This window comes from Saccostrea echinata, unplaced genomic scaffold (assembly GCF_033153115.1).
Source record: "Saccostrea echinata isolate AGI-Se365-2 ecotype Australia unplaced genomic scaffold, CSIRO_AGI_Sech_v1 ptg000012l, whole genome shotgun sequence".
In the NCBI taxonomy this organism is placed as follows: Eukaryota; Metazoa; Mollusca; class Bivalvia; order Ostreida; family Ostreidae; genus Saccostrea; species Saccostrea echinata.
The window spans coordinates 9430913-9444274 of record NW_026889761.1 but is presented as its reverse complement, the minus strand read 5'-3'; the positions used below and the strand labels follow the sequence as shown (position 1 = coordinate 9444274).

The 13362-nt window shown below is 34.3% G+C and overlaps 1 protein-coding gene across 1 annotated transcript; it reads right to left on the bottom strand.

Annotated features, from left to right (window-relative positions):
* Window positions 1-2532: 2532 nt before the first annotated feature.
* LOC133185913 (uncharacterized) lies at window positions 2533-11674 on the bottom strand. Its single transcript, XM_061321204.1, has 12 exons — window positions 11622-11674; window positions 11379-11528; window positions 11180-11259; window positions 10835-10903; window positions 9726-9942; window positions 9034-9159; window positions 8215-8288; window positions 8031-8102; window positions 7734-7890; window positions 7058-7164; window positions 6877-6952; window positions 2533-2759 (listed from the first exon to the last, which is right to left on the bottom strand). Exons 1-12 carry the CDS (start codon window positions 11647-11649, stop codon window positions 2533-2535), a joined length of 1383 nt encoding a protein of 460 aa, XP_061177188.1. The 5' UTR covers window positions 11650-11674.
* Window positions 11675-13362: the final 1688 nt, after the last annotated feature.

The window sequence follows — 13362 nt, the reverse complement described above, 5'->3', positions numbered from 1 at the left end:
AGGATTTCCAAAAAAGAGCATATTTAATTAAATTTCGAAAAGATTAATCATATCTGGCAAAACTTCAAATACGTTTTTTCACTTGAAATAAGACATTTTGACAGTCATTTAATTAATTCTACATACAGATAATAAATTACTTTCCAAAATATTACTGAAATGAGGCTGTTCGTACTTTTGATTCTGGTAAAATCAGATATATTTTACTGGTAGAGTAAGATGTATCAGTTGAAAATTTGATTTAATCTATCATCGAGTTTAGCTTTTTTCATAAAACTTAGATAATGTAATAGGGTCTTCTTTCTTGAAAAACACACCAAAGAGTCTATTTGAACAGATATCTTTTTTCATAAATTATCCGATTTGAGATTTAGTTGCTTACAGTGCACAACATTTAATTGTTTTATTTTTTTTGAGTATTTTACATAGTCTTAAAATTAGCCTGATGTAGTCTGTTTCTCACCGTCTGGGTAGAAATTTGTCTCCCTGTTGCTCTCTGAAAATCAGCGTTAAGCTTTACTGCACTTTGAAAGCTTGTCTTTTAGCAACGTTGACCACATAACGGACCTCACGGACTGTGAAATACTTCGGACTTCCTTAATTTGGTCTTCTTTTGTACGTCACCCGTCTGCAAATACCGGATCCATAGACAACCAACGACTCTCTGTTAGACACGGAGTCTTTCTACAATGTCTCGTTGCGTTTTGATAGCTTCCAGGATCCCTACTATCCTGGAGCTTTCAGTCACATTCGTATGCCGCCTTATTTTGTCTCTGTATGAATCCTACGCCCTCCAGAACGAAATTATTTATGTAAACTACAGGAAACCGAATTGAGATCTCTCATCTTTTTTAGTACCACTCAGTTTTCTTACTCCAATCCTTTCTAAAGCAACGCACCGACAAGACTACTCGAGCACGTGGTAAACGAGACTAAATTTGGATAAATAGCATGTTTATTTAACTACTGTAGCCTTGTCGTAACATAAATTCAATTTTTAAAAATATTTTTATTAAAGTAAAAATACAATCCCTAACTTTTTCCAGTATATAAAGTCGCCCACTATAGTATAGCTCTAACAAAAATTCCCCTGGTGATATGTACGTAAATCAAAGATAACATAAATCTCGCAGATTTTCACAAAAACTTGTACATCAACTGATCCGAGATATGCCGGGGATAAAAATTCTCTGTAGCAATCCTATACATGAGAATTTTCTTAAATGTAAAAAAAGAGAAAGGGTTACCCTTATTGTTGAGAATAACTACCCTTCCTTTAAAGAAAGAAGTGCAATTATCATGAAGGGTAAATAAACCCTTTACTGGTTCCTAATGTAAACAGTTTTTGTAATGTAAACCAAAAAAAAAAGAGGAAAAAGAAAACAAAATAAACAAAAAAGAAAAGAAATTGAATTCAAAACATCATTATTAGTTTCCATGTAGAATTATCAAATCTCTAAATGGAATAGATTATTTAGTCCTTAAAAAATTACGTCTTCGCATTTAAATTTGTAAACATGTTTTCCTCTACAAGTTAATAAAATAGTAAATGTTCGGGAAATGAAGTATTATGAATTCAAAAGTTGCGCGGTATGACACAAAGCATTTTCTATTTATAGAATGGTCATATACATAATGAACGAATTACCTTTCCCAGTTCAAAAGTAGTGAACTTCCGTTTTAGAAGTAAGAAATTTTCTTGCTCTCAGAGACAGAACGGAAATTTATACACTTATGCACCATATAGGTGCATAAATGCTTGCAACTCAAATGATTACTATGAAATTATTGAACTTAAAATGAAACTTTCGTAAAATGCCTCTGCTGAGAAATCAAAGTAGTTCATCGTGTCTTGTTACATCTGCTTGGAAAGAAAGATGGAAAGAAAGTTTTTAATAATTTTGATACTGCCCTGCCTTGTAAATAAAACAATATTCTTAATGTAGTATTTATTTGTTATACGAAACATTCAAATTAGACAAAAACGTAGAAGCCCTTTCACTTGGGAATTCAAAAGATTTTGCATGAACAAGTCTAGCACTGTTCAGCCCTAACTACCATATAGGGAATTTTGAAGCTGATACAGAAGCAAAGAAAGTTTTTCTTTCTTATCTACCTAAAGTATAATTTAGTCTAAATAGGGAATTAATTAAATAAAATTTTCTGGCTGTTGTTGTATATTATATGAATAAATCCCTCCCCCTCTCGACCATCAATGTGAAATTCTTAGACAATAGAAATATCATTATAGTACTTTTAAAGATATAGGATAAATTTTATTTTTCTCTCTTAATGTAAATTTACTTCAATTTTATTTTTTATTTAAGTTTTTCAATAATTCAACATATTTTCAAGTAAAAACAAATAGCTTACACGCCGGATTTGGATAAGTTGATAACACGATAGGTACCAAAAATCAACTTAACGTCATAACTTTCGGAAACATTGTTAAATTCACGACTAAGAAGATCATTAAGTGTAAAATATCTCACAAATCAGAAGCAACAAAGCTTAATATTGTGTCATAGAATTTTATTTCATTGGAGCTTGACATAAGGGTCTGAGGGAATTGGAACAGTCTTCAGCATGGAGACCAGGGCGAACTGGAGAGTAACTTGCGCATGGTTTGGGATTGTGTAATCCTAATATGGCTCCAAGATAGTTTAAGCTACCTGCATGCCTACCACTGGTGTTCCAGACAAATTCGCCATTTCTGTGTGGATCACGAGCCCCAATGTATACGTGGCTCCTTCCACTTACTAAAATATAAAAATCCAAATGCTAGTAACTAACTTTTCATTCACAATAAGGTCTATAAAAAAGTTTTTGATTTTGAGTAATTATATCACCTCTAATAAAGTCGAGTTAGGTATAATTGTTATTTTCTTCAACCTAACAGATACATGTTTTGAGCAATCTTAAATTGCAATTGTTACCATGTATATTATACAATTCGGGTGACATACACATTACTCTCGATTATATCACACTATCATATCAACTTGGAAAATGTTTCGATTATATTTCAGAGAGTTAAAAAATATTCATTTTCTTAAGCAATTTAGTCACTCATTTGTGAGAACAAATTTGAAAATGAAAGCAACAACGTAAGAGTTTTGAGAAACAATACTTAACAAATGAATCCCAAACAAAAATCAATATTAGTTATGAAATAGCCTGATTTATTATTCCACTAAATCAATTTAATTTACAAACAGCTTATTCGTCATTGTTGAATCTGTTTTACAAGTTATTAAATAATTCTTAAAAGCTTAAAGAGGATATGCAATTTTGATTTCTTTTTATCGTGGATCCGTTCTTCACATTTAAATTTCCTTCATGTGGGTGTCCAGTGTATTGAGATAATACAGTTTTATATTATACATTAATTACAAAAGATAATTCTTCAAGATAATTATGTATATTCTGTAATAGACCTTACCAAAATGTTCAAGTGCTCTGTGATATCCATGAACAAGAGGCCCATGGGCCACATCGCTCACCTGAGCACATTGGCAAGGCAGAAGCACAAATCAGTTCAGTATTGAAAAGATTACGGGGTGCGGGGGGGGGGGGGGGGAGGGGGCTTGAATTTTAAAATGCCTGATGATGCTTCCATGTCAATATAACAAATGGCTTTGTTGTACTTGAGAGGATTTTAAAAAAAATTTCCCATATATTCCTTTGTCAAAATTTGATCCCCCACTGTGGCTCCTCCCTATCCCAGGGGTCATCATTTGAACAAACTTGAATCTACACTACCTGAGGATGCTTCCATATCAATATGACTAAACATAGCTTTTCTGTTCTTGAGAAGAAATTTTTTTCTATATGTTCTTATGGAAAACTTTCGATCCCCCTATTGGGCCCCACCCTACCCTCGGGGGTCATCATTTGAACAAAATTGAATTTACACTACCTGAGGATGCTTCCATATTAAAATGACTAAACATGATTTTCAGTTCTTGAGAAGAAGACATTTTCCTATATGTTCCTATGTAAAATTTTCGATCCCCCATTATAGCCCATCCCTATCCTCTGGGGTCATCATTTTAACAAACTTGAATCTACACTACCTGAGGATGCTTCCATATCAAAATGACTAATCATGACATTGCAGTTCTTCATCAGAAGATATCTTCCTATACATTTCTATTTCAGACTTTCATCCTCCATTGTGGCCCCACCCAAACCCAGGGGGTCATGATTTGAACAAACTTGAATCTACACTACCTGAGGATACTTCCACATAAATATGATCAATCAAGGCTTTGCTGTTCCTGAGAGGAAGATTTTTAAAGATTTTTCCTATATATTTCTATGTAAAACTTTGATCCTCCATTGTGGCCCCGCCCTACCCCCGGGGGGTCAGGATTTGAACAAACTTGAATCTACACTACCTGAGGATACTTCCACATAAATATGATCAATAAGGGCTTTGCTGTTCCTGAGAAGAAGATTTTTAAAGATTTTTCCTATATATTTCTATGTAAAACTTTGATCCTCCACTGTGGCCCCGCCCTACCCCGGGGGGTCAGGATTTGAACAAATTTGAATCTACACTACCTGAGGATGCTTTCATATAAATATGACCAATTAGGGCTTTGATGTTATTGAGAAGAAGATTTTTAAAGATTTTTCCTATATTTTTCTATGTAAAACTTTGATCCTCCACTGTGGCCCCGCCCTACCCCCAGGGGTCATGATTTGGACAAACTTGAATCTACACTACCTGAGGATGCTTCCATATAAATATGACCAATTAGGGCTTTGCTGTTATTGAGAAGAAGATTTTTAAAGATTTTTCCGATATATTTCTATGTAAAACTTTGATCCTCCATTGTGGCCCCGCCCTACCCCGGGGGGTCAGGATTTGAACAAACTTGAATCTACACTACCTGAGGATGCTTTCATATAAATATGACCAATTAGGGCTTTGCTGTTATTGAGAAGAAGATTTTTAAAGATTTTTCCTATATATTTCTATGTAAAACTTTGATCCTCCATTGTGGCCCCGCCCTACCCCCAGGGGTCATGATTTGGACAAACTTGAATCTACACTACATGAGGATGTTTCCATATCAATATGACCAATTAGGGCTTTGCTGTTATTGAGAAGAAGATTTTTAAAGATTTTTCCGATATATTTCTATGTAAAACTTTGATCCTCCATTGTGGCCCCGCCCTACCCCCAGGGGTCATGATTTGAACAAACTTGAATCTACACTACCTGAGGATGCTTCCATGTAAATATGACTCATCATGGCTTTGCTGTTCTCGAGAAGAAGATTTTTAAAGGTTTTTCCTCTATATTTCAATGTAAAACTTTGATCCTCCACTGTGGCCCCACCCTACCCCCGGGGGTCATGATTTGAACAAACTTGAATCTACACTACCTGAGGATGTTTTCACAAGAGTTTCATCTTCCCTGGCTTTGTGGTTCTTGAGAAGAAGATTTTTAAAAGATGCTATTAATTTTTCCCTTATTCTTTATTATCTCCCCTTGAAAGAGGGCGTGGCCCTTCATTTGAACAAATTTGAATCCCCTTCACCCAAGGATACTTTGTGGCAAGTTTGGTTGAAATTGGCCCAGTGGTTCTTGAGAAGAAGTCGAAAATGTGAAAAGTTTACAGACGGACGGACGGACAGACAGACAGACAGACAAACAGACGGACTACAGACAAAATGTGATCAGAAAAGCTCACTTGAGCCTTCGGCTCAGGTGAGCTAAAAACGTTTCTCAACGACCTTGGAACAATTTTGATTTATTTGTATCGTGAATCCATCGTAGATGGCTGTTCGAAAAGTTCGCGGACGGCATCAATCTTTGTTATAATCAAGAAATTCAAGATCAGCACATTATCATATGCAAACTATTTATTTTGTTGATATGCGGTTTCCTTCCATTTGATTAAATGGAACTCATGATATTTACTTCTAAAATTAATATGAATTGCTACCATTGACACACTTAATGACATTGTAACGTCAAAAACATAACGTAATGGTTTTTTCAAGAAATACTACATTTCAAACAGTCTGATTAGTTTTTCAAAAAATACTACATTTCAAACTGTCTGATGACATACACACAAAAATGATATGATATAATGAAAAAAAAAAAAAACTTGAGAAGTCCGCGAACTTTCCGAACACCCTTGTACACATTCAAATTTTCTTCAGGTAAACATTCCATGTATTGAGGTGCTATGTTTGACTAATATATGTAAACCACATACGACAATATATTTCATACTCTTTAAAAAGAGCTATATATGATAAGTGTCTCGAATGGCCCCTTAAAATGAATATTTTAATTTACTTTATATATAGCTTTACTTTGCACAGCTATACACCTGACCTTTATTCGTAATTTTTAATTTGATCAAAATGCCATTAATTTAGGAATATGACATCATAAAGTTCACCTTTTCCCGCCATTTTAGCATATTTTGTATAAAACTGCTTATTTTCAAGCAGTTTTTCGTCCAGAAAATATTGAGCGCAGACTTGAACAAACTTTATATTTTTACCAAAGATTATCTATCGAAGACTTATTACTGACAGAAAAATTTGAATGTTCAAAGCTGCGCTCTATGTCTTCCATAAAAAATAGCGTCAGGAAAAAATGCACATTTTGGTCTTATTTTGATTGGATTGCAAAAAAAGTTTCATTTCTGACGTCATTTACAGCCTGTTAGTGCATTAAAATGTGAAAAATGTATTGGAAATATCTCTAATATAATCTCCTCTGCAAAATAAAAAACAATTATACATATCTGAATCACATTCTAAAATATTCATTCGGGGGGGGGGGGGGGGGGGCGGCGGCAGAATTGATTCTTATCATATATGGTCCTTTCTAAAAGACCTTACCAAAATGTTCAAGTGCTCCGTAATCTCCATGAGAAAGGTTCTCAGCCAGTTTGGAACAGTGTGTCTTGCAAAAGTTCTAAGCATGGAAATTATTGAAAAGAAATGAATAATCAGAAAATTGTACCAATTTCAAAGAAATCAAATATACCATTTTGAATATGGATATTGCAAGTATACTTACCATAGCATCATCGTATCGGAGAGAGGTACTCCCAATCATATAACATTTACCGTCCACAAGATGGAAGTTTGTGGGGCAGTGATGATTAGCGGCTGTGTATGCACACACTAAAGTAAAAAAAAAATGAGTAAGAAACACAATATTTAATAGGATAATAATGCCCATTTGTTTTATCATTTCAAATTTCAATACAATTATTCAAGTAATATTGTGTTGATATAATAAGCACTAGGCATGAATAATACTGTTACATATATTTTTGGTTTACAAGTCGACAACAAATAGATTCTACTGGTAGAGGTATATTTTGTTTTGAATTAGGCTATGCAATTTAAAGCTATTGTTTTCAGGTCGTTTTATGGGTCGTTCAGTCGATATATCTAGAGTTTAGAATAGCTAAGATTTTATTCACAGGACATAATATCATTTTAATATTTCTAACCCCTTCTCTAATTATACGTCTTGCAAGTACTTTGCGACCTTGATATCATGACCTTAAAGCCATGCACAAATATCTTAAACATTGATTGACCACATATAAAGGATTGAAATACTCGAACTACGTACTAACTTATGATATAAAATTTATCACATATAATTGCACAGTGATTCACCTTTTAAATATGATTCTTAGTTAAAGTTATGTCACTTTGAGCATATGCATTAATCAACGTACTATTTGTAGGAGCAGTCGTAGTAGTAGCAGTCACGTGGGTAAGAGCGTGATGGTTACAGAGATCACCTGAACAACAATCGCCATCTAGCGACAGCTCAACTGGATCTGCTCTCTTACCAAAGACATGACTAGCTTGGGAGTGGAACTGATTGCAAACCTGTCAAAGGTAGCTATGTTAGCATCTTAACAGTGCAGAAAAAGCTTTCAAAACATTATTTTTCACTACGTAAGCAACTGATATGCAAATCCAATGGAACGGTATTCCACTTCTGAACCAAAACAGTTTGATTTACTTGCCTTCTGGTGCATACATCCAACGTTGTAGGTATGTTCTCCATTGTATGATAGAGTCTCCAATACATAGCATGTCTGCAATATGTTAAACACTGTGCATTTTTACAATTATTTGTGTTATAATAGTTTTTCTAACATGATTCGTAAAATAAAAAGACAAAGTAAACGAGCAAATGCGAGTTCTAACCTCTTCTCTTTCACATTGTGTGGTCGTATTACATTGTTCAGGATTCTTTACATGGTCACACCAATAACATTCCGCTGACATTAAAACAAAGTGTAAAATAATCACATGCAAATAAATAATAAACAATTAATTATTTAGGCCAGGTGACAAGAATTGAAGAAAGTACTCTTTTTGCAAAATAAGGACTTACTGAAAACTTGTATGAAACGTTATGCCGTCAATATAAATCAGCGAAATGATTTTTGAAGGATATGTTAAATTCAAATTGAGTGTTTAAAATTGCAAAATAAATATGAAGCATCTAGGCTCTCTAAAGACCGTTTATTTTATGAGCAATTTTAGAGGAATTGCTTTACAATTTGAAATGTAAGTTACAGATAATAATAAGTTACAGATAATAGCTAAAGCTTGTAAGCATATTATATAACGATATATGTAGATGTATACTGCATCAATTATGAACACTTCTCAAAGAACGTAGGCTTAAAATATGCAGATGTTGAAGGGGCATCAAATTATTCACGAATTTTCAACCCTTCAATATTTTTGAAGTCTGTAGAGTTTGATCAAAAGATTTCGGATGACTGGGTGTTAAGTAAAAGCTGACGAAGCATTTGAATATCCTTTCGGACAGAGTTGGGTGTCCATTGAAATCTTATATGATTTCATAGATCAGTATCCGTTTAAAAACCATGATAGGAATATCATACGCCTAGCTATCATCAAAGTTTTGAAGCAATGTAATGTAAATGGAGTTAGCCTAAGCTAAAAGAGAGAAACACAGACGGAAATCGTCGTGTTTATTTAAATGGAACTTACAACATTGTCCACACGTCCTTGGACAAACCTGTACCACACAAGGGTCACTACACATGGCTTTATTGAGACTAGACAGCCTCTGGCAAGCTGATGTGTCAATATCCATACATTTTGAATTGGTAGCTTCTGTAAACAAAATATCCCTGCTTCATTTAATGAAAAAAAAATGAAGAAAAGCATTAGAAATATTTACAACAATGGCACTAACGCATCCCCTAGAGTATCTCAAATCAAATTATTTGCAAAAAAGGATCAGATGCCAGGGTCTCTACAGCCCAGTAGCTAAGTACTTCTGTACTAGCATGAAAATACGGATATATAATTTATTTTTGTGGTAAAATTTAAATTTTTCTTTCAAAATTAAGGATTATCTCCCTCATGCATAGCTCTGACCCTTCGACGTGTTTGGCTCCAGTCTTTGGCACCCCCCTTTTTCAGCTATTCCAAGCTTGTTTTTTTTTAATTTAAATTTTTCGGTATGAGCATCAATGAAGAGACATAATTTGTCGAAATGCACCTATTCTGCACTAAAATTGGTACCGTATAAGATTTACGTGCCACTATAAAATCTATGGAGTTGAGAAGAAATGAGTTTTTATTCAAGGACAAAAGACACACCGTCGAATTGCTAGATTATTGTTTATGAACATGAAGTTTTCCTTGTTTATATGATATCACAATTAGTATTTCACCTGTTGATGATGTCATCATTACAGTAGTTGTCATCATTTCCATTGTTGTAGTTACGTTTGGGGCTTGTCGCCTAATCCTTGGAGGTGAAGGCGAGTGTCTATTACACAGGTCTGTGTTGCAGCAATCACCATTCAAATTTGCTCTCTTTTTTGGTGCCCTCTTTCCAATAATCAGGGAGGATCCAGTTGGAGTTGATCCAAATAATCGCGAACAAACCTTTTTTTTTAAATTGTTTATTATTCCAAATTCTATGTAGGCATTGGAAAAAAATATCAAATGAACTTTGATTAATTAAAGATGTAAAAAAAAAGATTTCTGACTGTATTCAATCAATAAATTAGATATCATTTTTAGAGTTTCATTTGAATATAACATGAAGTTGGTCACGTGATCAAATCCTATAACGCCCGAAGGGCGTACCAACTTCATGTCATATCAAAGTGAAACTCTAAAAATGATATTTTATTTCTTATATTTTTATTTTCATTCGTGTTACAAAGAAAAAAAAGGACTATGTAGACTTTGTTATGGATGAGCGACATAACGTACATGAACATCACATTCTAGACCTTCCAAAGGTCTCGTGCGGTTTATTTTCCATACGCAAGAAAGTCTGATCATGTGACCAACTTCATGTCATTGAAAATTGAATGTCAATTTAACTTCGACTGTCACATATGGATTGATTGACTGATTGATAGCATGTTGTTTAATGTCCCATTCGAGAATTTTTCACTGATATAGTAACTCAACGTATGCGGGTGAAGGGCTTCAAATTTATACCTATTCTCGGCACTCAGGGCGTTAAGCTGTGAGGGCTCTTTATCGTGCCAACGCCTACCGTGACACGGGACCTCGGTTTTTAAGGTCTCATCCGAAAGACCCGTAACTTTCACCTGTAGTGCTGGGCGCTTGGCGAAGGAACAGTCACTACTTATGTTTACGTCTTAGGTTTGACGCGGCGCGGCAAACGAGAATCAAGCAAGGTTTCTCTATCACATTAGGAAAAACATTGGCAGATGAAAATATCAAAAATCATCTATTTTTCACAGTCTCTCCTTGGATGAAAAATACACTTCAGTTAAGTTTTACATGTGTAGTTACTTACATCATTGGCTGCACACCCCAATCGATAAGTCATAGAAAAGTCTGCTCCCAAGGACTCGCTAACGATGCACTGGAAAAATAAAATGTTGATCTTTATTTGATAAAATTCTTTTTTTTTTCTTCTCTTTTTTTGTATTTCGATATTTTGATACTTTATCTTATGTTCCGAGAAAAAGTAGTGACCATTTATATTATACGTATATAATGGATAATCGCTGTAGAACAAAGTAAAAATGTGTTAAAGGGAACAACCTACATGTATATCATTTCAGCGATCTGAGTTAAGTTTATGCAAGCATTATATATTCTTTTTTAAAATAGAGTAATGTCACGCAAGGAGACATACCATACTGTTGGAAGGACACTCCATTGTAGCATTGCAGTCATTCACGTTAGATACAGAATCACATTTGTAGCATTTTAATGCTGTAAAAAAGTTGCTGGCGAATCACTTAATAACAAACTATGTAATAGTATGGATGTAAACATTTTAATATAGAATATAATGTAACGAGAAAGAGAAAAAAAAGAAAGAGAGGGCTTACGACATGTTCCGCATGTTCTGGGACATAGTTTAGACAGACATGGATCCACACAGATATCTCGTTTGTCCTGAAACTTCTGACACACAGTGGTATCTACATCATCACAGGTTGTCTGAGAGGAAATTCCTCTAATACCACAGAGGCAGATTACTGTAATTTAAGATATGGAATTCGAAGTAAATGTACAATATGCACAATTTTTTTAAGACGAATATGGAAACAATGGATATATTTTAATCTTACCAGCAATAATTGCAGGAAATCCAGTCATGCTTTGTTTGGATTTGAGGTTAATACCTTATCTTCCTTATCAGTCATAAGCATTGAATGAAGTATAAACCAGAAAGTCGTGATATGACCTAATTTCTTTTTGTTTTATATAATCATCATTTTATGGTCCTTCATACACATCTTAATTGATATTCACAGATAAGCTAAAGGCAAAGGATGATAAGATATTATAGGATTTTTATGCTCCCATAGCATATAGTTTCTGCCCTGTCCGTCCGTCTAGCTGTCTGTTTGTCTTTTTGTCTCTTTGTCCGCAAAACCTTTAACATTGCTCATAACTTTTGATTGGTTGGAGCTATGGTTTCATATTTCACATGTGCATTCCTTGTGACAAGACCTTTCTTTGGGTATATTTGACCTTTTGACCTTGACCTTGGAGTTTGACCCAGTTTTGCAAAATTTTACCCAACTTTAACCTTGGCCATACCTTTTGAACAATCGGTGCTAGGGCTTTCATACTTCACATGTATATTTCTTGTTACAAGACCTTCCTTTGGATATCAACAACTTTGACCCTTTGACCTTGACCTTGGAGTTTTACTTACTTTTGAAAAACTTCATCCTTGGCCATACCTTTTGAAAGGTTAAGGCTAGGACTTTCATATTTTACATATGTAATCCTTGTTACAAGACCTTCCTTTGGATATCAACAACGTTGACCCTTTGATCTTGGAGTTTGACCTGCTTTTGGAAAACATTAACCTTGGCATAGCTTTTGAACAGTTGGTGCTAGGGCTTTCATATTTATCATATGTATTCCTTGTGATAAGACCTTCCTTTGGATTCCAACAACTTTGACCCTATGACCTTGACCTTGGAGTTTGAGCTACATTTGAAAAACTATAACTTTGGCTGAAACTTTTGAACGGTTTGTGCTAGGCCTTTCATATTTAACAAGTGTATTCCGTGTGACAAGACCTTCCTTTGGATACCAACAACTTTGACCATATAACCTTGACCTAGGATTTTGACCTACTTTTGAAAAATTTTAACCTTGGCCATGACTTTTGAACGGTTGGTGCTAGGACTTTCATATTTAACATGTGTATTTCTTGTGACAAGACCTTCCTTTGGATACCAACAATTGTAATCCATTGACCTTGACCTTGGAGTTATTTTTGAAAAACTTTAACCATGACCATAACTTTTGAACGATTGGTGCTACGGTTTTCATATTTCAGATGTGTATTTCTTGTGAGAAGGCTTTCCGTGGGCACCATTAATTTTGACCATTTGACCTTGACCTTGATGTTTGACATACTTTTGAAAAACTTTAACGTTTTCCATATTTATTCAATGGCTGCTGCTAGGGCTTTCATATCTCACAGGTATATTCCTCGAAACAAGACCTTATACTTTGGGTACCAACATATATTTGATTTGCATTTGAGAAAGTTTAACCTTTGCCATAAATTGCCGTAAGGGGGCATCAGTGTTTCACAAACATTGTTATTTTGTTTATTTATTTGTTTGTTTGTTTGCTTGTTGTTTTTGTTTTGCAAATTCATTTAGGTCTTTTTTGCAACATTTTAATGATAAATTAAAAAAAAAAGTATCGTTTTTGCGTCATTGAGGAGGTTGATTAAAAAAATTCTTGATTGGTTGTGGTCGATAATTTTGTTAAGGCAATACTCTCAGTCTGTTAAGTTAGAGTCTGAAATATACCATAAAGTATTATTAAGAAAGTTTCAAA